This window comes from Rhea pennata, chromosome 15, assembly GCF_028389875.1.
Source record: "Rhea pennata isolate bPtePen1 chromosome 15, bPtePen1.pri, whole genome shotgun sequence".
Lineage (NCBI taxonomy): Eukaryota > Metazoa > Chordata > Aves > Rheiformes > Rheidae > Rhea > Rhea pennata.
This window is the reverse complement of record NC_084677.1, coordinates 11,368,292-11,393,621: the sequence shown is the minus strand read 5'-3', so window position 1 is coordinate 11,393,621 and position 25,330 is coordinate 11,368,292. Positions and strand designations below refer to the sequence as shown.

Here is a 25,330-nt window from a genome sequence, read left to right as displayed (position 1 = left end):
TTTCAAAAGTCACATTAGTAGCTGAGTAATTGGTTACTATTCTTCACTAAAACACCAAGACAACAACAAAAAGTAGTAAAACTCCATTTCTGTGCTCTGTGTCAAACATGCAAAATAATCTTTAAGTCCTGAACCAAAAGATAAGCACATATGAAAATAAGCAGCTGAATATTCACACTGCAAGCAGTGAGGCCACCTATACACATAAAATTAAACCCATACGTTTCTGATCAGTGTTTCAAATAAATAAATAAAAATTTTAAACACATTCAGCAATTCTAGAAAAATGAAACTCATCTCAGTAACAATTCAGAAGAAAATAGACAGATACATAGTGCTTCTCAGGCTGTCCAACACAAGTGATAATAAACTACTATTAAAAATCATGGGCAGATCAGAAACACTAGCTGAAAACAACAGTATCAAAATGAAAGCCCTTGGAGGCACACACAGGAAACACAATACAGCAGACTACTGGCACTGATCCTCAGTCTGTTAAAGCTCTTCCGATCTCCAGAAACACAATACATAATCACTACAAAAAAAATTCTGAAAAGCACATTTAATTAACTTATTCATTGTTGTCAATTTTTTTTCTTGCAGAAGAAAGTTGTTTTTAGTCAGAGAAACTAATTATCACAGAAGCTACATTTTGTAAACACATACAAGTAGAACTTTTTTTTTCCCCAGCCCAAGTAACATACATAGCGCAAACAACTATCTTCACACATTTCAAACACTCAAGTTTTAAAAATAAGTCATCCAGCCATGTATAGGACACAATTCCATAAATAAAGCACAAAAAGGAAGTATCTAGTTAAGCAGATCTCCTCCCCCAATATGAAATGGTGAGAAATTCATGTAGAATTATTAATTTACACTAGGGATCATTCATGGAGGTGACAAAATTTATTTCTAATAGTGTTTGTTTAATTGAAAAATAAAGCAAAAAAGAGAAGAACATTAAGGAGTAAGTTATTATTGATAGAAATATTATTCTGCATTGAAAAGGAAAGAAAACTAACATCTGATGTTGTGATGTGAAGTTAGATGGCAGATGAGTGGAACAAAGTACAAGCAGAGTGGTAGACTCATTGTATATTAACATTGCTGCTTTACTTACCCTTGCAGAGTTTCCCAAACTGTCTTCATCAGATTCATGTCTTCGGTTGTTGTTTGAATGGCCCTGTGTTAATGTAAAGATTTGCATCACTTAATTTTCAGCAACTGATGCATGCTAGTTACCCCTCTGGACTATTCCTATCCAGCAAAATTAGTAGCAACAGTAATGAAAATAGTTTCCATTGGATTCTCTTCTCTCAGTGATGTTTTGATATAAAAAGAGGTAAAAAATATTGCACAGCCAGGCTTTAGTCCTGTTAACTAGATATTCTACAACAAATACATTGTCCCCCCTCAAAGGTGATTTCTTGATACAAAAGAGGTAGCATGCTTGGAAGCAGTATTCTCTTTCCTGTCCACTAATCAAATACCGAATTATGGTCTTCAGGTCAAGAAGCATTTCTTTATAAGTTTGTATTTTAAAGGAGTAACCAACTGACCCACAGGAATTCCAAAGCTGCATATTATTAACTCACTATAACATTGAGCTCTGTGGTATCTCAAATTATATGAAGTCACAGAAGGTAGGGAGGGTAAGAGTCTGAAAGTCGGTCATATACATGGATTCCCTATAACAAAAGCTGATTGTAACAGATGGCTTTCAAATGCAATATAAAACACTTCAAAAAAACTCAACATCACGCAATCAAATTTAACATTTGAAATTAAATTCCTCATTACAAATAGTATTTTTCCTGCAAAAGTGTCATTACCATTCCCAAGATGAGTAAGTAATTTTGCAGCATGTGTGAATTTCTTTCCAACTACTTCCTCCATTTACAAATCAGAGCAAGAGGGATTAAAAAAAAAAAAAAAAAGAGAGAGAGAGATTTTTCTACAGATTTGCTTCAAGTATGAACAAGAGATCCAACCCACTGATAACCTCAAACTAAGTTCTTACCCTGTCTCTATGATCCAAATCTTCTAGTTCACTTCTCTTTTCACTGGGATAGCCACTGTCTCCACCATTTTCAAAATCCTATAAAAGAACAAAGCAACACAGTATCAGCACCATCCTTTGTAAAGATCTCAGCTGGATATTTCCCACAGGACAAATCTTATACTAGTTTTAATTAGATACATAGGTTTGCAGGTTGAAAAGGATTGGAAGCTGTGCTACCTGCGACAGAACAGGAGTTAATGACTCAGAAGGCCCAGTCCACGCTTACACTCCCTCTTAAATACTCAGAATTCAAAGACTCATATACAAGATCAGACCAAGAGTCCACTTAATATAGTTTTCACTCTTCAGTAGTAGCCAGTTAAAAGATAAACCAATATCTGGTAGTCCCTGGAACTAAGGCCCCAGTGTAGGAAAATGCCCTTATAATACTTGTGGTAGTCTCCTCAGGGGATTCTCTGACAGCCCACAGTGTCAGTATTCACAGAGAGCTAATCAATGGGGATTCTGTTTAGCTTTCACACCACAAAAGTTGGCACAAGCTCCAGAGAGAAAACACGCACACAGGTAAACAGATACACACTGTACTATCTGTTAAAATACACTAGATGCAAATAAATTTCTGAAGGAAAAATAAGAAAGAAAAAAGATTGTTTTAAAACAAAGTGTTTCCAACAAAGGAAAAACAACAGATTCATGAAAGCAATATGACCTATAGCACTGAAAGCAGGCAGAGAGCCTTTTTGTGCCCTTACAAGGCCTACTGGTAGTACTTTAAATTCATTAAGGAACTGCAATCTCATTTTCTGTCAGGAAGACACTCACCCTTTGGTTATCAAGCTGATCATCGTCTTTGTGAACCAAGTTATCCACTTCATTGAACACAGGCCAATCTAGGAAGAAAAACATTTTTTCCTTATTCTAAGAATAACATGCTTGAGAAGGAAGCTTTAGATATCATCTTAGTTTTTCACAGCAGTATCTCATAAAGATGAGTTTTATTACTGCTTAAACATGAATGCCAAGTATTCTTTGGAAGACAAGTATTTGGGACCAAATTCAACATGCTAACATAAAACAAATCATTGCCAAATGCTCAGGATCAAGGAAGTGAGGCTCACTCACTAAGCATGTCCATCTTTTGGCTGTGAGGTGTTGCTGAGGAAGGTGAGCAGGGTAGAGAGTCAAATGCCACATCGCTCATACTTTCATCTCCGGAGTTTTCAGACAAGCGGAAAAGTAGAGGAGGCCGACTACCAGAGATCGTTCTCACCCGGCTGCTTCCACATTTTTCCTCTGTGCCACGCACAGTTGTCTGAGCAGACTTCTTGGCAAATTAAAAGAAAACTACATCAATAATGCTTCCCTTCTCTTTATTTTAAATACGGTGCATAGGCCAAAATGTATGCTTATTAGAGGTTTTCTACAAAGGGAGGGGCTTATAAGTACATGCATGTATGCATATTTATTTGCTTTTTTAAAAAGCATATACCTTCAAAAAACATGACATTTCTTTCAAAGACTAGGCTGAATTCTGCAGTCATAGTCCCACCAATATCTGTTTAAGTTGAGATCAGTTGAAGATAAGCACTTTGATTCTTTTTCCTCCCCAAATTACTTGTTTTGTGACCTTCCAACTAATGATTTCAGCATTAAAGATCTACTTGATTCTAAATATATATATATGTTATAAGGTTCCTATTCATTAAAGCAACATCATGAATTCAGAGCCAAGAACGGATGATTCAGCTTTAGATTTTTTTTTTTTTAACTGCAACATTTGTTATTAAGGTGGTTTTATCTGCCATGTAAATACTATATTTGTTTTAGTTGTGGGGTTTTAAAGTTAGAGTAAACCAACCATATTGCTTAATTATACTTTTTTTTTCAAACACTTACAAGCAATTTGTTATTATAATCCAAGGCATCTCTCTCTTTGGATGAAAGATCAAACGGTGCAAGCCCCATGCTTTTGCAAATCTTGTTGCAGGAATGAGAATGAAAGAACAAGGCCATACCTCGAACACCTATGGCATTGGGGAAAAAAACAAACATACAAAAAATAAACAACAGTGAGGAAAGGGAACCATCATACAAGCTTTGGGTAAAACCTATGAGAAGCTGATAGTCCCAACATATTTTCTTAAAAGGAATTGAGGTATTTTAAAATGTAGTGTGAATTTAAAGATAAGATTAACCATTATAATTCTAAGAAGCCAAAGAGAAAGAATGAAGTGCTTCCTTGTACACACAGCTCAACGTAACTGTTTTAAAACCTGCTGTTCATACTCATTTCTTCTAAGTCTGCAACAATCTCAAAAACTACATATGCACAGCATAAAATAACCCAAGAAATGAGCTGCAGCATTGAGAAACACAAGCCTAACTTCAATCCCATTTACAAAACCTGCAGTGTCTCCTCAACAACTTTATGTATGGGCACTTGGAGCTTTAAAAGTATGCAAGACTTACCCCTCTACACTCAGCTGGATCCATTCCTGTGACTTGGCAAGGAATTTAAAGGCTAGGATTATTGCTCTCACATTGTAGGAAGCTATCTAATTTCATTACTTGGCTGATCTAAGAGTAGGTCCCCAGAGAAGAGCCAAGGCCAGCACCCATTTTAAATATGCCAGCGTGGGACAGCTGCCATGCAACCGCTACTCAGCAGACAGCCGGAATGAGAAAATGAATAGCAATTAGAACACGAAGCAGAATAATTGATCTTACCTAGGTTGCCATCTCCAAAGTCCGTACCACTCTCTGTATGGATCTGAGGGTCTGTATATAGATCTCCAACTCCCTGGATATCAACCACTATCAGCTGGTGTCCTGAGCGCTCAAAGGTGAAGTGACTAAATGCCTGCAAGGAAGCACAGAAGTCTAAAGAAACTCCCTTGATCTCCTGAAAACGGTGGTATTTATACAACACTTACAAATTGGCAAAGAAATTGGATAACTCTACTGGTGAAACAAAACCAGTATAAACAGTATGATGAAAGCAATGAGGCCTAAAGAACATAGTAGATTTTTAGCCCTAGAGTAGACGATGTATGGCCATAATCACACTGAATCTCTGGATCATGCCTTGGAATTCTTGTTGATTGGCTCATGTGAAATCATGTGAGTCAAACAAGCAGGATTTGGCCCTTAATTTTGGCCTTCAGGGCATAACAGAAGCACTGAGAGATCCTGACAAATTGTTGCACTTAATATTGCCCTGTAGACTGTATCAAAGGTCTAGTATCCTCTGAGGTGACTAATTTCACTGCTAAGTATTTGTTGGTGGTGAAGTAATGGTTCCCCAAGTCCAAATGAGGAAGGAAATTTTGAACACAGATCTCCCAAATGGAAAGGAATATCTTGTGTCTATGGCATTGCTTCTCCAGTCTGTCTCCAACTCGGAGAATGACTGGGAGAGGCTGGAGGAAGAGCAGCAATAGGGACATACACTGGAGAGGAGATTATTTCATTCCTCCTTTCTATACTATGTATTCTGCTTTCCCCTGCAGCTTTCACCTTAACAAGTGGGGAGCTTCTGGGCAGAACATAACTAGAGGGAGAATAGCAGCAGGCTCAGGAACCAGCATAGAATCACTTTTGCATAAACATCCCAACTGCGCCTGTGGATCTCCAAGTGCAGTAGCTCTGGGACACTGCCTCCTTCTGCAGATGGGCAAAGCTCTGCCAGATTTTGCAAAAGGAAAACATGAGCGTCCCCTGGAATTCTCCTTCCTTTAGTATATCCTCTGGGAGGTCCCCCTGAATGGAATGTAGGGCCAGATCAGCATGTATGGGATACTGAAGTGGATGTTTGTGTTCCTTAAATGCTGCATTTCAAGAATGTCAAGTATATTAAAAAATATATATATTTGGCTTAAAGCTGAGACATTAGGAATCTTCTGGGAAGGCCTCCAGAAAAGCACTGCCAGGCCTGGGGGAGGTGACTGGTGGTGATAGACAAACATTGTAGCTGCAGCAAATCTCACAGAACATTTTGTTCCCAACCTGTGAAAGCATAGCACTGATTCAGTGTACAAAAGACAGTCCAGAACATGAATCCTCTGCTTACATTAAGCAGCATGACAAATACCTTAAAAATAGCAAAAAATAAAACAAAAAACCCAGCAAAACCAGTTCCTTTGGTATGCTGACCACTTTGCATTTTGACAGGTATTTTAAAAGTTCTGCGAGATTCAAGAAGTCACTTGAAGTCTGCAGCTTTATTTCTATAATCAGTCTCAGTCACCTAATCAAACGCTCTATCTGAACAGCTAGATCCTTAGATGCAAATAAGGTACACACCTATTTACACAAGGTGCAGATCTGCTCCCCTCCTCTTCTATATGACTCTGAGGTATTAGAAGACTTCATGAATCTGTTGTTTTTCCTTTGTTGGAAACACTTTGTTTTAAAACAATCTTTTTTCTTTCTTATTTTTCTTATTTAGTACTTAATATGGTACTCTCTCCCTCCCTTTAATTTGAAGTGATATTGAAAAGTTTTGATGTCTGCAATTATAATTAGTGTGAAAGGGCTTATGGTTTCTAAAGAGCATTAAGCATATTCAACTTAACTAAAATCAACATACACAAATGCAATAAAGAAGTACTCAGTGCTTGAAAGAGCAGACCCCCCAAAAAGGAGAGCATATGCTGCAAAAAGAGCAATTAATCTGGCGTTGTACTGGAAAGCCTGCAGTTTCCTTTCTTGGCAGCAATGCAAGACCTCTGGGCACAGCCAAGAAGTTCCCTGCAGCAGACACTATGGAAAACATCAAACAAAGCCTTACTTGCGGAGTAAGACGAATGTTGTCATCTCGCACAAATCCAGAATTTGAGTTGTATTTGATGTATTTGCCCTCTATGTAATGTTCCAGATGAAACAGAGGCTTTCCAGGTCTGTTCTTCATTTCAATAATGCAAATCTGTACTATATCCACCTGGGAAGGGAAGGGAAGGGAAACAGTGACTTACAGAATACTGTCTTCAGATCAAAGCCTGTGTGAAGTCTCCAGCTGTGAAAACGTTGCTAATGAAAGGAGTTGAACAATTGCAAAGATCTGTTTGTTTAACAAAGAGATAGGGCAAGTCATTTGCTTCCCAGGTTACTGGGGGAATTCCATACATTCAAAAGTATAACTTTAAAAGCAGTCACAGAAACTCAATTCTGTGACACGTCCCTCTGCAAAATTCTTAGTAAATTCTGGCTGTTATTTCATTTTTTTCTGAGTACTTTAAGAGTACACAGCAAATAGCCTATACCCAGAGCAGAATGCGCAGTAACTACTGCACAACTTGTAGAAATAGCTCTTCAGAAGAGGACTGAAGACTTTCTACCACTCAGATATTCTGCATCCTGCTTCATCTGCTCCCTCTGTCCTGGGCATATTCCTAAAGAGAATGACAACCGTCACTTTGTTTACATCTTTCCTGCGGTGTATACAAGTTCTCTATGTTCCTTTGTGTGCACTTCACCCTATACCTCACCTTGTTGCTATGAGGCAGGTCGTTATTAACTACATCTACAACAAGGGGTTACCCTCAGATTAAAAAAAAAAATAAAAAAAAAAGAAAAGCACACAGTCCACATATTCAAAATCATTCACTAACTTTGACTACCAAATTTTTAAGGCCCTCACACCAAGGCATACTTTTTGACCCAACCTTCTTGTCACATGTTACACAGCCTGTGGCAGAGCCAAAAGCAGAATCCTACTCCCCACAGTGCAAGTGAGCACCTTTCCCACCTGTTTGCTCTTTCACTCATTTGAAGCCACAATTACTGTCAGGCAGTCAGTACAAGCAGCATATTAAAGGACTTGACAGCTACATTAATAGATATAATGCACACAGTAAACAAAGAGAAACAGCTATTTGGTGAGAATGAGTGACAGTTGCAGTCCTTCATCTCTGCGTTTTAATTCTCATCCTTTGAAAGTTGATTGCTCCTGGAGATGCTTTTGTCCAGGATCCACTTTGACCAAATTATCCAACTTACCATCATGAAGTGCAAAGCTATGCTAGCCACATTTGCAAGATCATACAGAATGCTTAGGATGGACCCCAAAAATGCAGTTAGAAAAACAGTGGAACCATTTCTTCCTCAGTCCTGCCTGCTTATGCATACCCTCTACACACAGGACAAGAACTTTTCTTGCTGCACCCAGAGTCTGGGAGTTATCATATTTTACTGAATGCTTCATATTGTAAACTGTATGCTAGTATTTTCACTGAGACATCTAAAAGAAACAAAACCATATCATCTTCATTTTTTAGAAAGTTGTTGACCTCTCCTCAGAAGCCTGCATTTAGGCAACATAGGACAGCTTTATAAAATCATGTGGGTTCTCAGCTGTCCCTGAAATCAATGCCAGTTTAGATACCTTTACAAGACTTGGGCATCTAACTTTCCAGGTGCACTAACAGTTAAGTGATTGCTCAGACTGCTGCTAGCAACAAATTCTGTGACACTACTGGTTATCTGAAAAGCAGCTGGGCAAATATCTAAAAGAGCAAACACTTCTATTTTGGTCTTGAGTCAACAGCTGAGAACAGTCAGACACTCACAAACAAGCAGCCAGTGACTTTGAATGAGAAAAGCAATTTCTGCATTTGCTTCATTAAAAATCAACTGCTGTTTAATGGAAAACACTGTAGGGCTGAATTTATCTGAGCAATTAACTTTAATGGAATTTGAATAGTTTATCTCTGTTAAATTCATTTGAAAGCCTCTCTGTTAGAAGAGAAAGATTGATTTTTTGCTTAGCAAGATGTTTGAAAGTACCTGTTTTGGTGGCTTGTGTCTGTTGTACTCTTCTCCCCACAGTTTTGCTTCCATCTGAAGTCGGACATCCTCAAAATACACATCCCTGCCTACACTCTCTATGTATTGCTTGGCAACATAGTTATAAGCACCTTTCCAGTTCTGCGTGTGTAAGAAGTTGGACAGCTTTTTCCTGAAAGACAAATAGAGCTGTTGATGAAAGGAAAAGCGAGTATTTAAATTCAATCTTCCTCATTTCTTTGCCTCCCTGGAAAGAGCCAGGCCATGAGATCAGCATTATCCTCAGTGAGGAGCTGGTCCTGTGTCATTTATGCAGACAGATATTTTAGCTGAAAAACAAAGCACAGATGTGTGGGGAGCAGGAGGAACATTTCAAATGAATGGCTGGGACTTGTTAAAATGCCTGTGTGATTTCCTATTTGTACTCTGACCTTTCTCCTTTTCTCACTCCCAGCCCCTCCAATCCAGAGCACAAGAGGCTGGTGCTGTCTCAGCCCCTTAGTCTAAAGTCAACAATTATTGTTGGCAGAAAATAACAGGGAGCAGCCTTTCAAACATGAACTGAGAAGAGAGAACCCTCTCCTATGATAAGAGCAAACAGTTGCTTTCTCAACACACACAGGTGGCTACTCAGTATCCTCAATGTTCCTAGAATTTGAAAACTGCAGCCTAGAATTATTTCTTTGATGTAGTTTTTAATTTTTAGTTTTTGTTGATGTTCAAATCTTTAAACCATAGATGCCTCAAGAGTGAAGGAAAAAAAGATTTAACTACAGAGGATCTGCTGGTGCCAGTAAATGAATTAAGCAGGCACCCAGTGGTTGCAGATGCCCATGTTAAAATCAAATGGGTAAAACTCCCACATTTTTACCATGAATTTCAAAGCAATCAGAGTCTTCTTTCCTAGAGGAGTTGAATTCATTCACATGGGACACAGAGGAAAGGAAAAAAGTTTTGAGACCTGTCCAATTCTTTGAAGAAACAAGTTATTCCTGCACAAAATAAGCAAGCCCATATGCATTTCTAAAGCCAACACTCTTCATGATTCATCAAGTGAAGTGCAGCCAATGCTGTCACTGCACTGACAGAGACTTGCAAAATTTTAAAAATACAGAGGGCTCTGGATGAGAGATATCAGTGCACCACTGTGAGTTACGGAAAATTAAGGAGAAGGGAAGCTTACACACAAGTTATATTTGCTCACAAACAAGAGGTTAAGGTAAAGCTGCAAAGAAATTTCTGTTTATGTCACTACTCAAGATATTCTGTAAGGAGGAACTTGGTCACTCGGAAAAAAGAACTGAAAGCAATGTCCCCAAACTGGCGCTTGTTACTTCCTAGGCTTCTCTCGCTGCTGTATCTGGCTTTGCAAGAACACAGCCATCAGCATGAAGTGTTACTGAAACTGCACATTTGAAGACAGAGGGGTTACTTTGTCCCCTTTTTTCTAGAAGTTCAAAACATCATGCTTCTGTCATTCAGGAGTGACAAATGAAATCAGATGTGAAATGTATCTGCTCTAGATCCTGCAGCCGGAAAGGGGGGGGGGGGGAGTAGCTTCAAACATACATGCACCTTTTCCAAGAAGTATTCATTTCCAAAGCCTGGAAAGGGTGGGGTAGTCTTCTAGCATGAACTAATTTATAGCTAGATGCTAATGCCCACAATCATATTTACTAACACACTCTGTGCAAGGGAAAGTTCCTCCTTTCCCTTCTTCTACTTTACTCTTCTGGAAAGAATAGTTGTTAATCTTCAAGCTCCAATTTACTTAGAATATGGTTACTGTGGTACATGTGATCCAAAATAAACTTTGAGAGAACAGCTTTCTTTCCTGAATGTGGCTGAGTTGAGGACTCACCTCACTCTCTCATCACATCTACACTTTAAGAGAAGGCACCATCTTCTACTTTCTTAATGTTGTTTCCAGTATTGTGGCTGGATTGCACAAAGAAGAATAAAGCCTTCAGCTATGCCTTTTAGAAATGCACAGCAGAGAGCTAAATAGAGACCTTTACACAGTAAAGGTGTACTTTACACAGTTCTCATATCTAAGAGAAATTCCGCTCACCATGCAGAAGAAAATACTGCATGGAGGCCAACAAAGAAAGTCAGCATATACTTACGTTCTAAAACACTCCCGCATCGCTCCACGGCCAAAGGGCTTGGGAAAAAAAAAAAAAAAAAAAAAAAAAAAGTATTGTCACTTCCACAAAGTTAATTTCTAACCAGTAAGAGACATAAGTCATAGAATTGGTAAGGTTGGAAGGGACCTCTGGAGATCATCTAGTCTAACCCTCAAATGAGTGGCCCGTACAGGGATCAAACCTGTGACCTTGGCATTATTAGCACCATGCTCTAACCAACTGAGCTAAACCTAACCCCCAACATGGTCACACACCCTCCCCCTTTCTAACTGGAGAAAGCATTTTTCAAATAGGCTTTATACAGTATCCATCCCCTCAAAGGAAAGTGACAGCCCACCACAGGCAACATAACACAGAAATTTGGAAATAAGACATTGGGAATGAACCTCCTTCCTCAATTTCCCATGGAGTAAACGTGATGCGTCTTTTAAAGATGCCATTTAAAATCTCTCTCCAGTTTGCAGTCAGGTCTTTTGAGAACTATTGCAGCTGGCTTCACAGACCTCAAGCCCTCATTTAGGCTTCCACACAAGATGTGCCATTCACAGCAACATCTCTGTAGGTATCAGAAACATGATAGCACAGAACAACACGATTCTAACACACCACCAACCCCAAAATGCAACTGGGAAATGGCAGTAGTTTCCACTCTCATACAAAAAATTCAGTCTGTTTTCATCCCAAGAGCAGAAATTATTATTAGAGAGAACACAGTAGGCCGATTGCCAGGCAGGCAGATCAGGCTCAGAGCACTGCCAGCAGCAGACGGAAGGGCTCAAACTGGAGGGCCATTCTGGGAAAGGAATGAACACTTTATGTCACTGATGGGTTCAGGCTGACTTCATGTTCTACTTTATTCTGGGGAGGAAATGCTGCTGGGACACCAGAATATAATGGAGGAACAGAAAAAGAAAAGACAAGAGGTAGGAAGAAAAAAAAAGAAAAAAAAAAGTGATACTGAGACTCCAAATCTCTTATAAAGAGAAAGATATCTTACAGAAACTATTCAGTGAAAGGAAGAATCTAACAAATTTGATTGCTGATACACATGAAAGACATGATCTTACTTGTGGAGCCATCTTGATGAGGACTTCATCTTCAACCCAGTCTCCAGTAACTGCATTGTATCTGCAAAATCAGGATTTGTGCCTCTTACTAAAAATGCAGAAAGTCATCCCATCCCCAATGCCTGTACTTCTTTATCTTGCATAATCCTAGTTCCCAAGCCTGTGGCTAGGGAGCTGCCACAGGCTTGCCAAGGATGTGAGCAGAATGCAACACCAGCCGTGGCTGTGAGAAGCAGGAATGCCAAGAACTGCCCACACTGCATCAGCGGAAGAACAAGTCTCTGCATGTCCCTATGAAAACACAAGGAGTAGGACTGTCATTTCTCCTCACTCCTTTAACTCACCACTGAAGTGAGAACCACAGTGGCTGAATTAGCAATATATGACTGTTTCCAGCCTGGTTCCTCCCAGCTTGTTCTGGGTACTTCGTCCTTGCAGATATCCTCGATACTCTTGTAGATACTTTTCACTACCCCAGTTTGCAACAAGCAAAAAAGGTGCTGGGGAGAAGTGGGGGAGAAATCAGAGTTGTCTCTTCTTAATAAGGTATTCAACTGGTCCTAATACAGTATTATAACTTTCTTATACTTCAAAATATGAAAACTATTCCAGGATTGTGCAGCTGACCACGGACAGATACAGTCTGTGGGGAGGAAAAATGCTGTGGGCTAGTGCCATGCAAGGGGAAAAGGGGCCTTCCCCAAATACAGATGCTAAGGGGTAATTAACTAGCTCCTCACTCCTAGTCCATTCACCAATAAACCTGTGTCACTAGAGTAACCCTTCTGGCAAAGCCTGTGCTCAAAGCACTCAGAATACTTTAAGGGTCAGACTCAGTTTCAGCACGTACACTGTGCTGAGTTATTCTTGGCTTTTTAAGGACTTAAATTCCAGCCACATGCAGCAACACTGCATGCACAGGCAACAATAAAACTGCTATTTTGGGAAAGGCACAGAGTAATATGTTGCCTTTTTTCTTTTTTAAAAAAACCTTTAAACTGTAAACACTGCCTATTTATTAGGTTTTATTTTCTTTATTAGATTAAGTTTAGAGAATTAATAAATCAACCAGAAAATACTTTTCAGACTTATTTCCTGACTGTGTCTCTGGATGATAAAACTTCTACATACTAAAGTAGGACAGACAGGAAGAATGGGACATTGGTTTGCCGGAATGTTTTATTTTTTGACCATGTCTTGCATTTACATATTCCTGCAAAATTCAGTTAAGGCACGCTCATTTTGGGGCACAGTTGGACAGGTGTTATACATGCTCTGTACCACATGAACATAGCCCTTCAATATAAGCCAGTAAAACCCCTTTAACGTCAGCATTAAAAGCAAGACCTACAGACCTGTAACGAGTGGCGTATTCTGTCTCAATGTCCTCAAGATGAAATTCTGCCCAGGGATCAGGCATGTGTTTAGCTTTCTCAATAGCATGTTTCCAAGTTTCCTGAAGTTACAAAAGGTTGTTTACAATCAGCAGCAATCCACAGAAATGTCATTTCTTAGAGTACATCTCAATCCCAAGGTTATAAAGATGTGCAACTGTGCATGTCCCCAAAACACTATTCAGAGCAGGGACCATGCCAGCAGCAGGTCAGGACAATCTTCCTCCAAAATTTTCTCCCCCCTTTCTGTATCTGGCACAGAACACCACTCTGACATTCGGTAATTTCAAATATAATGAAACACAGTTCAGAAATAAAAAGCATTAGGTTTTGATTTAATATGCACCACTATAAAGTTACAGAGAACAGAACCTGGTCTAGCATATACATAGAAGGTAAGTATAATTTGCAAAAAAGGAGTTGTAATTTACAAATATCTCTAACACATGCAGCAAATATCAATTAGTCATGCCTAGATGACATTTTTAAATAATTAGCTTTTACTATTTTGATTTTTAGGATTGTTATAATTAACCCAGCACATGCTGATGTTTTAAGTGGGGAAAAAAAACAGTAAGTGATAGAACAATATGAAGAAGGAAAAAAATCTGCAATTCCTAATGCTCCCAAACTGTGTTCCTCAAAAGATAAGAAAGAAGAAATGAGCATGCTATGAAAATGAATTATTGTAACAATAGCTGTGTGTCTGGAATTTAAACCTCCACCAAGTCAACAGCAAAAATGAAAATGAGTTTGCTCATTGTAGATACAGAACAGCCTGTATCTACAAGCCAACACAGATATTTTTCTTTTAACATTTTGATGCTCCTCTTTTAACATTCTGTTGCTCCAAGAGAACTTGAGATATGATCCTATGATGTGCCAAATGCCTTCTGCAAGGTAAACAGGAGAAAATGCCACTTCGTACCCCAAGGCACCCACCACTGCTGCCCTGAAGGAAAATACTGGCATCTCTGAGACTACGTTACTGCTTCTGTGACTGAACTACGCAGAAAGAGTAACTTTTAAAATATTGCATGTTTTTTTGAGAATTTAAATCTCAGTCAAAACTAAAAAGAAAAAAAAGTACAGTATAACTTAATGTTAACAATGATATCAAGAAAGTTTTGGAAGAAGCTGATCTTTAAATTTGTCACGTTCTTTTCTATTTCAATAGTGAATCAGCACACTTGGCAAACAATTTAAATGTTTCTGACAATAAAACCATGAAACGAAAAGAAACAATAAATAAATTAAACAAGTATTAAAACACATAATGAGAAAAGTTTGCTGCTTGTTTCATTCCAAAATGAAGTTGCCTCTGACCATGTTCACATTTCATATGAAGAATGGAACATCCATCCTTGAATACATATGAAATGAATATGAAAGGATGAAAAGAAGTACAATGGCAGTTTGCAGGAATTATTTGGTCAGTTATCTATGTCAAGTCACCCTTGAGTACAGTCCCTCTCCAAAAGGTGTTCAAGGTCCATGAGAGATAATGATTTAAATGAGTTCCTTGCACTTGATCCTGTGAGGTTCTTTGTACAAAAGCTGTATTCTAGTCTTCAAAACAACGGAAAGTTGGACTTCATGTAAACTGCACTAATGTTGTTTCTGCTGCTGTAGGCATATGAATGCCATACAGACTAAGGAGATGTCTGGCATCTATTCTGTTCTTGCTCACAGTAGCAAATAATGTGAAGTAATAACTACAGATACGCACTCTAAAAGGAACTGACGTTTCAAGGTAGAGAACAAGAGATAGATAATATTTCATTTCTTTTATAGTCATCTTTTAAAATTCTGATGACTTATATGGGCTGAGGCAAGCAGTTCTCCCAGACAGTGAAATAATGAACAAGACCATCATAAAAGGGAAAATTAAAAAAAAAAAGAAAAAAAAGGAAATCTTTAAGTGTCTATTAAACACAACGTTCGTATTTTGTTTTAACCTACCCGACTATGGTCAACCACAGAGCCATGCTTAGAGCAATCTTGTGTGTCATTCTGAAGGATGCACAAGAAACACATAAGTAGGAAAATACACATAAGACAAATGACTGAAAAAGCTTTCTTTCTCTTGATTAATAATAAAAAAGTGTCTTTCCCACTTAAAAGCCATTTTTCAACTTACATTGCTAATTTAAGTTAATTCTTAGAATATCTGTGAAGAAGCCTATTCAGGTAAGTTGGCACTTTTTTATACTGGCAAATATGAGTTGAAAGGGCCTTGTCTACTAATTAACTAATCAAATATTGCTGAGTCCTGTTTAAAGGCAGAGAGTCAATACTAATTCTTCCGTCTGTCTTTGCATATCACTATCAATGGCCTAGACCGCCATTAGCTTTGAGGTCTAGAAGTGAACTCTCAGTAGACCAGGTTGCAGCAGTTTAAGATGTTACCAGTCCCAGCTGTCTGCTTCACCTTGTGTTGGAAGTCACCATTTCTGTGGGTAGGAAGAAAAAAAAAAAAAAAAAAAAAGACAGACCTGCCTGCTCTGCATCTGAACCCAATACATTTTCTGTGATACAAGCTAAAATGTCAGACTATGATGGCCAAAGCACAGGGAGAAATTATATTCTGCTACCCCTGCTACAGGACTTTAACTTCCAGCAGAATCAGCAAGATAACTTAGAAGGAGGGAATAGGTGCAATTTCTTAAGTCCTTGTCAGATTTATCTCAGGCCACATGACTTAAACTTCCATATATCCTGTAAACCTAGAGGCATATGTATGTGCTAAAATGTATATATCAAATTGAAGACTAAGCTCCCTATTAGATCTTGACTTGCTTAGCATGGCATACATTAAAATCTGTCTTTTTATCTCTATTAAACTTTTACTCCTTACTTTCCTTAGTTAATAAAAATATTAAATTGTACATATTCCTACCATATGTAAAAATCTTATTACAGACAAGATGGTTTTACTTTGAATGTGTTACTGTATTTACATGTTAACTGACTGAAAAAAACCCTAAGGTATCTCTCTAGGAATAAAGCATGTATTAGGCATAACTAAGATTTTAGAGCATCTATAAAAAGTATGTTAATAAAACACATTAAGTCTTAGTGTAGACAAAATCCAAGAGACATATCACATTAGCATGAATGCTGCATATTTGGAATATTTAACCTACAGAGAGAAGGTCACTTGTGTTCTTGAGGCACCAGCTCCTGTGGGTTCTCTTCCTTTTGCCTGGTCTGATCCATGCAAAGGGAGGATTGGGACAGGACATACTGCCAAGGAAGCACCAGCTACAGTCCTTTGATCTCTCTGCAATGCTATGATTGCCTTTCATTTAAAAAATGTCAGACACCTCAGAAGCTTCGGCCAATGTGACACTACATGCCCAAGTGCTACAGTCAATATGTTAAGAACTTCTCATGAAGCAAATCAAATCTCTTAAAAATGGGTTTTTAGGTTATATTACAAAAATAACATTAGTTTTGTTCAAATAAAAGAAGGAAAATGGATTGTTAACTTTGTCTGGCACAATCTATGGGAAAATATTTTCTCCTAGCACCAAACTGGCTATCTCTAATACTCTATCTCTAATACAACAAATACTATCTCTACAAACTCCCAATTAATGCGTTACTTAATTGTCATCCTGGATTCTGCTGAACTAAAAGGGACTAAGTAATTCAAAGTCAGTGTTGGACTATTGGCTTAGGGGAATTAACTGCAATTCTAGAATAGTAACAGCTGGATATTCTCAATAAACGTGTTAGTAACAACAAATGAATCAGTTTGAGAATCTTTATCCTTATCTCTCATGACAAGTAATTAAAATCAGAACCTCACTGAAGGCTGGAATCGATGCTTACCTTAAAGTGGAACGAGTTGCTAGGTGAAGAGCTTGAACTGTACCGTTCAGTTTTTGCCAAGTTGCTATAATAATTGTCAACTTTGATACTAGCAGACTTGTTAGAAACTGGATCATCAGTTATTGGACAGATGTAATAATTGTCTTCATCATCACTATCAGCATCAGGATAATTTCCAGACTTCATTTTAGTTGATCTAGCATTATCAATTCCTTCCATACGAAAAATAAGGTCCTCGTCTGCCATATTTGTGGAAGGTTGGTTTAACTCCTGCGATGATTAAAGCAGCCACTATTCCAATGCACATGCAAATGGAGGGAAGAAGCTGGGTGGGAGAGAAAAAAAAAAAGAATGAGTTGCTATTAAAATAATAAAAGCACGTACAGATCTAATGTTTATAGCACACCAGCACCTAAAATAACCAACAAAAATAAACCCTCAAGCATTTGCATATGGCTGCATAAAATGGATGTCTGAATACATGTGGTTTTGAATGCCTCAGTACAGAACCTGGATTTCCAGAGGGCACCCAACTTTACAATGTTACAGGATACACAAAGGACATAACCAGAATAGAATAATACTATAAAATCCAAGGGACTGCAAACACCACCTGTTGCCTATGGCTGACATTTGTCAGCATTCCTCTCTTCCCCTGTTTAGGCCATCTCTTTCAGAGCTCAGGATATCGTAAGTGGATTTACACATACACTATATTGTCCCATTCCTGACCTTTTACCTGCAGGCTTTGGCAATAAAACTGGGAGGCAAGTCATTTCCAAGACCGAAGCAATACAAAACCCAGCAAGCCAAAACCTCCAAGATAAAACAACAGTAGTATCTCTTACCTGTTCAGAAAACTAGGAATTATCAATGAATTATCTGGACAGCCCAGCATGATTACCACAGTGTGAATTAGCTCTCATTTTTGCTTCAGTTTTATCACAACTATCTCAGCACACGGGTTATTAAGGTATTTGCAAAATTATGTGCTAGGTGAGCTAGTGACAATCATGTTGCCAAAACAGAGACCTGGGACCCTCAGATTATATATGTACTGATCAGGATGTAACTGTTATTAACTCTTCTTGAATCTGAATACAAGCCTACTAAGACAGGGTAACTAATAGTAGTATTGAAGTATTTTACAACACTGTGGTGGCATCACCAGACACACTATAAGTATTTTAGGCAAGTATGTGATCACTGTGACTACTAAGGGGCAAAAAAAAAGTGCAGGTGTAGTTGCACCTATGAGGTATCCACATAACAAATATTTGTCAGATGACAAGATAAGTACAATGAACTGCAAATAGGCAGGACAACCTTCTGCACATACAGGCTGGCAAGATGCAAGACACCAAGATAAGCAGTATCAGGAGCGGAGGAGAACCCCCTTTGGGGGAGAAAGAATGACATTTAAAACTGGCAAAAAAAAAATATGAAGCACAAAGAGGAAAGACAGAAGGGGAAATATATTTTATACATATGCTTTCTTTCCGTCAATTTGCAACAGTCTTCACCAAAATGAGGGCTTCCAAATGACCGTGTGGGGAAAGAAGGATTTAAAAAAAGAAAGAGGGATTGACTGGGGAAGTCTACACGAACAGATCATGTTATATTTTAAATTAGTTGAAAGGTGTAGATAAATACAGGTGCTTACGTAAAAAAAAAAAAAAGTGGTAAAAAATAAAGCACATTTTTAAGGCTTAAATTCCCATGATTTAAGTTTCGCATTATGATGTGATTATCTTCCCCCTTGGCTTCCAAAGCTTCTGCAGCTCCCTATGATGATAGAAGAACATTTCCCTCCAAAAAGGCCATAGTCAAATCATGGTAATTTTTTAATATGAGTTGTATGATTTCAGCAATACAGATCACTAGTCAGTGGGACAGAAGACAGCATGAAATATACTGAATTTTGAAGTTACAAAATCCTGCAGGGAGAGCACAATCAATCATTGCTGGGACTAAGAATCAGCTTGCAGTAAATCCTCATGGTCTAACGTTTCATCATCCACTTCACACAGTCAGACACTAGCTAAAATTATAACTGGTTTATTTCCATCACAGACAGCTTAAGTAAAAAAAAAATATTCCACCCTGCTTAATGGTTCCATTTCTGCACTTAGTAAAGAGATTAGAAAGCCTAATTTTGTCACTGGTAATTTCAACTTTTTAGTAGCTTCCTGAATCTTAAGAGAACAAAATAGGTTGGCTTCTCCTGGGTCCTGCTTCCAAAGTGACCTAAACAGAAAGCAAAAATTCAGACAGATGATGAGTTTATATTAAAATCTGCTCAATTACTTCTAAGTCCGAAAAGTGAAATTCTGTGAAAATATTTCATGGAGGCCTTCTGACACATAATTACTGACAGAGTAAATAATACTGGGAGTTCCACGTGGATAGCAAAGCAGCAGCTCTGCAAAGGCTCCTGTCTTACCTCAGCTTTTCAAAACTAGTGACACCACTTCCAGGGAAACTGCAGACAGTACAGCCTGACTACGTACCCTGACTGATGCAACAGATGTATTATATAAAAACACAGGCGAGTCATGGAAGAATTTTTCATAGAGCTCAAGTTCCACCCATAGAGATCTTATAATGGAAATGTGCTCAGCAGTCTCCTCCCAAGAAACAGTTAGTGACAAGTCAGCAGAACTCAAATAGAAATAAACTCCTACAATCCCAAGCTAAAAAAGACGGGCACCGACTCATCCTTTCACATATTACCAGCCATACAGATACAAGCAGTTTTTCATTTCTGCACTTCTCCCAGTTCCTGTGCCACAGGCCTTACCCTGCTCCCCCAGTTTCATGCTGGAAGACTCTTCCCACATCCAGAAGGCAGAGAGCCAGGCACACTTCTGAGCAGCTGGAGGGAGCTCAGCCTCAGCGAGCTGAGATGATCAGGCTACTCGCTTCAAAAGCCCGCTTCTGATCTGAACAAAGAGCCAGTGTATGCTCACTCAAAGGAAGGCCAGAAAGGGACAGACACACATCAGAAGCATTCTAGGAGGACTGGACCATCTCTTGATTTTATTATAGTTCTTTCTCCTTAAAAATAAGAAAGCAGATCTGTGGCTCTTAAACAACTGTCATCACATAAGGATGTTTTCTGTGAAGCAATCAGAAACCTACTGCAGAAATAAAATTCCAACCATCTCAAATTAATGGGAATATTTTCTCTGACAGAATAGAGCCAGAATTTTCTGCTCATTTTAACTTTAATTATTCATATTGCTCTGCTGCATGAAAAACGGAGAGGAATTAGATCAACACAAAATAATCATCCAAAACTTCACACTGGCTTGGCCGAGTTCAAACTAATTTTTGCTGACAAGTCTTCCATAATACATTTTGCTGGCTCTTAAGGTGAATTCTATGAGTATATTAGAGTCAGGTACACCTGTTTTGGTTTTGATTAGAAGACAGAAATTACAGAAAGTTGTATATCATGACTTGTTACACATGATATATAGCTTAAACTCCCTTTGGTCTTGTAGCACTGAAAATCAAAGTGATCTGAGCTTGTAGCATATTGCACTTGATTTGTTGTCAACATTTATATAAGCATCAACATTCTTTCTAACATCCAAGAGAAGTATCATCTGTTTTACAAATTGGAAAAATGAGACATAGGAATGATTAAAGCCCTCTGGAGGAGGTGGATGTCTACCCGGATGCTTTCAGAATACATGCCTCCACAAAATAAAGGATTAGTTAGCATTTTCAGATTTTCAAAATTGACTCTGATACAGGCTGTACAACATCTTACAACTTTTCTAAGTGTCCAGTTAATTGATTAGTTCTAGGATAACCTCACCCAACCAACTAAATCAGGGATTTTCACACAGCTACCCTAAAAAGATAACTGTAACACAAAAATTTCAGCTTTGTTTTGCTGCAAGCTATTCTGTAGCTCTCTGCATATCCAACCATCCTTCTCCACAAAATAGCACCAGATAAATACAGTTCTGCATCAGTACTCATAGCTGCAGCCCTTATACCACAGCTACTGACAGACGGTCACTACAGAAACAGTGAAGTAATATACTGTAGCACCTTCATCAGCAAATTCATCAGCAAAACTCTGGTGTTGGTTACTGCTTCTCTGATGGAGGTACCATCCCCTCAGCTTAGAAACCCACCAAATATATAGTACTCCATCTGCCCCATGTAGAGTCAGCTGGGCTGCAGCAAACCACTGCTGAAGGAGGTATAAACTAACTCAGCTGACTTTGCACTGAAGCAGCTCAGGAGCATTCATAGAACCAGCTCTTCTAGCAAAGACCATGTGAGAGCAGCGACTCCTGGGAAAAGGCAGTAACACATCACTGGAAGGGGAACCGCATCCTCAGTTGCCATTTTACTGTGAATACCCTACCAGAGTCTAACAGGTATTCAAAAAACAATGTTAAGCGCTACATGTACAAAGAGCAGCTGTAAAAAGCTCTGAGTTACTAGATTAACTGTAACTCTGGGATATACTGCAACACTGGATTAGTATCACTACTCACAGCTGCTCTATCCTGCACTCATTTCTACAACTATAGTTAAACACACATCAGATGATCCACCAGGACCTGAAGGTCTGAGGAGAAGCAGCAAAAGAAATACTGCTTTATGCAGCAGTGATTGCAAACATTCATGATTTCAGCGATTTGCAGTGTACATCACCACACGAGTCAGAATTTAAAGCCAATTGTGTTTATTAAACTCTATCAGTTGTTCTTGGAATGGTATTTCTTTTAAAGGACTTGTGGTCTTTACTTTACAAGCGTATTTACTAAGAACTGAATTCTATTTTCAGGAGCATTTTATGTGAGGATAGTAACCAAACTTTTGTTACACAAACACTGCTCTAAACCTCAGAAATTTTTACCAGAAGTCTTAGAAAAAGCCTGAGCTTCATCTCAAGGTTTATATTCCATGCTTTTACATTATGGCATAAAGCCATACGATCTAGGAATCTCTGTTAATACTGCTGCTACGTTTTGGTCAGTTAATCTTTAATATCCATTACAGAAGCTTTTCTCTTTCCTAAGCAGCAAAGAGAATTACACTGCACTGAATATAGCTGCAAATCTGTATTACCAAACACAACCTGTAATTTTAACTACTTACTCCAATCTATCTTGAAGATTTATTCAATTTTTATTACCTAGTACTATGTCATTCAAAATGAAGAAAATTTAAAACACGGTTGTTAAATCTGCTTGACTATCATCAATTTTTCAGCTGCTGCAGTATTTTTCTTTTTCCTGCCATTATTTCTAAGAGCCACACTACCAACATGGGAAGGCCAGCTGTGAGGAAAAAAAACACTGTGTTGTCACACACAGTGCAAGTATAAATACAGATAAACAGAGGGAGAAATTCACACCATAGCGCTGGTAAAACATGACTCATTTTTACAGGGGTCTGCTGTTACAGAAATGCTGTTGGTTTGACAGGACCCTGCAGCAAGCCCCCACAGCAGCCCGAACACCAAAACCTGCCTTAATTTATCCTAGAGAGCTAAGAGATAGGAATGCTCTAACCAGCAGAAGAGGGATGACAGGAGCATCCCCAGCCGTTTCAGTGGCTGTTTCAGCTCACAGTCCTCTGCACTGTTTTAGCACAGAACAAGGGCTGGCCTAGGAAAGAAATAGTTAAAACTTCTCTTGCAGGTCACTTATAAAGCAAGAACGAATCCTTCTCTCAGCTAAAATACTGAATTCCTTTTGGTTTAATACCAGACTGGCTAAATACATCTAACATACTTGTAAAAGTAACAAGCTCTTTGCTTTAAGAGAGAAGTTGGATTTTTAGATTAACATCCTTTTAAAATACAGATTTGAACCTTAATTCCAGCAACCACACAGGCTCACCTTACAAAGTGCTGCTGTCATCATCTTTACAAAACACAAACACAAAGCTACCTAACATATTCCAGAACAACCCCTCCCCCCGCTATGTTAATGCTCTATAGCCCATCACAGAATTACTGCTCTTCCAAAACACCTAACCAAACCATGTGAAGGAAGCGACCTCACCATACACAGATGAGGAAACAGGTATAGTGAGTCAAGTTAGCAGCTCTGATAAAACATGAGATTAAAGGAAAAAAAATGGGGGGGGGGGAGAGAGAGAGAGCATGCGTGAGAGCAATGTCTGAACTCACCAGCTACCTCTGATAGATCTGGTCTTACCAGCTGAAGATCTTCTAATTAGAAGCCCTTACTTTCAGCAGCTTCCAGTGTATTGCTGCATTGCTGCTACAGACACTGTGGTACAAATCACATCCAGTCTCTCTGCAAGCGCAGCTGGGATACTGCAGTGCATTAGCCACAGAGCAGCAGACAACAATGATGCAAAAATCAAGAGCCAAATGGGACAGATCATCTATGACAGTTTAGAGTATGAACTACTTGAGGCCCCAAATCCTGTGCAAGGAAACACGCTGCAGCTTCAGACCAATGGTTATTAGAGCTGCAAGCAGCAAAGCACAGGAATGACCTTACTGATATAAGTCTGTTCTGCCAAACAGGATATATATGGATAGGATACATGTTAGTATTAGCAAAATACGAACATACAAAAGCACAGAAAAGTGATGCTCAAGTTAATGGTAATTGAAGGCTGCTATAAAGTTAATAGCCTTGATACTTCAATTAGCTTTATATGCACTGAACAATCAACTGTAAGTGGCTTTTGGGCAATCATTTGCTCATTACTTCAAGTTGTCAACTTGATACTCTTTTATTTGCATTAAGACATTGGGAAAATATCCAAATGTTAACAGTATTAAAGGATTTTTAGCAGCTTGTAACTGTGTATTAAAGCAATTCTCCAGCCAGCCAGTTCGCAGTACCAGAGAGGCCGTTTCTACTCCGCTGCCACCACTCTGCAGCCCGCAACGCAAGGGCAGGGCGCTTCAGCGGGGTGTGCCCTGCTGTCGCACAACGTTGCTAAACTATCTGCGCTGTCCCGGGAGCACACCGGGGGAGGCTACCGCCTCCAGGCAGCAGTCAGGGAGCGCAGCCCAACCCCAAGCGCTCGGCCGGCGTTTGGGGGGCACCGTAAGAAACTCACGGCTTCCACGCCCGCCTCCGAAAGGCTCCGTCTGCTCGGAGCGCGACTCGCATCCCCACGCGCAATTCTGGCAGTCCTCGCCGCTGAGCGACGTGCCGCCCTCCGGCCTTCGCCCTGCGGGGGGGCAGCGGCCGCTCGCCCCGCAGCGCCACGCCCGGGGCCGCGGAGGCGCCGCCTGAGGCCCCGCGGGCGCGCACCGCCGCGGCCGGACCGCGCACCGGCGGAGGGCACCAGCCGCTGCCTCCCCCCGGCGGGCGGCGCGGCCGCGGCCCCGGCCGCGGCCCCCTCCCCGCCAAGGCACCTACCGCGCTGCAGCCGGGAGCCGCCGCCGCAGGGCGCTGCCAGCGCGTCGCCGCCCGCCCTCCCGCGGGCGGGCGCGCAGCCGCCCTGCTGAGGCGAGGCGGGAAGCGCTGCCTGCTCGCGCCGCCTCCCCGTCCCTCACGGGCCCCGCACAGGGGGAAAGTCTCCCAGGTAATGGCGTTTTCTGTGAGAAAAATGGAAACACGCTGAGGAGAAAGACTCGAGTAGCCCCGTTAGGTAAGGTGTTAGACACGGGAGAGGCCACGGGGCTGGGGGCAGAGACGCTGTGATGGAAAAACAGAGAAAATGGGTTTTCACGTGCCCTGCTGGTAACAGGAAGCAGCTTTTTAATTTTCTTTCACATCTGTTTCCGCTGGGCCAGCTCTTCTGCCGAATTAAACTGTGTAACACTTAATTCCCCCAGGGGAAATGGTAGAAATATGCACGAAATATTTCAAATAAGTATTCCTCAAAGCACTCATCCTCACTTTTTCCCCTAAAACATTCACTTACTGAGTGGAAAGTGTCCATGTTTAAGCTTTTCTTCAAGCTAAAATTTGTGGAAAAATTAAATAAAATTCCGCACCTTTTATGTGTTACATGGGAATTAGTATAAACAGGTTCTGGCCTAACTGGCAGGTTGCCACCCTGGTAGGAGTCTGCCGTTTTTACTGAGTCTCTTACTCATGTACATAATCC

At 39.7% G+C, this 25,330-nt stretch overlaps 1 protein-coding gene across 4 annotated transcripts in view; it reads right to left on the bottom strand.

Moving 5' to 3' along the window:
* The window catches only part of EEF2K (eukaryotic elongation factor 2 kinase), a 31,462-nt gene extending 6,754 nt beyond the window's left edge, over positions 1-24,708 (bottom strand). Inside the window, exons 1-14 of one of the 4 annotated variants that reach the window (XM_062588365.1) lie at positions 24,637-24,708; positions 17,255-17,579; positions 15,380-15,430; positions 13,379-13,479; positions 12,024-12,084; positions 10,936-10,973; positions 8,810-8,981; positions 6,816-6,965; positions 4,754-4,886; positions 3,923-4,050; positions 3,149-3,350; positions 2,849-2,916; positions 2,024-2,101; positions 1,124-1,186 (exon numbers count right to left, since the gene is read on the bottom strand). In XM_062588365.1, coding sequence (XP_062444349.1) covers positions 1,124-1,186; positions 2,024-2,101; positions 2,849-2,916; positions 3,149-3,350; positions 3,923-4,050; positions 4,754-4,886; positions 6,816-6,965; positions 8,810-8,981; positions 10,936-10,973; positions 12,024-12,084; positions 13,379-13,479; positions 15,380-15,430; positions 17,255-17,500 — 1,491 coding nt within the window. In that variant the 5' untranslated portion in view covers positions 17,501-17,579; positions 24,637-24,708. Of the gene's footprint in view, positions 1-1,123; positions 1,187-2,023; positions 2,102-2,848; positions 2,917-3,148; positions 3,351-3,922; positions 4,051-4,753; positions 4,887-6,815; positions 6,966-8,809; positions 8,982-10,935; positions 10,974-12,023; positions 12,085-13,378; positions 13,480-15,379; positions 15,431-17,254; positions 17,580-24,331; positions 24,418-24,636 lie in introns of those variants that run through there. The other 3 variants (XM_062588369.1, XM_062588368.1, XM_062588370.1) reach the window with 3 other exon arrangements.
* Between the last annotated feature and the right edge of the window lie 622 nt (positions 24,709-25,330).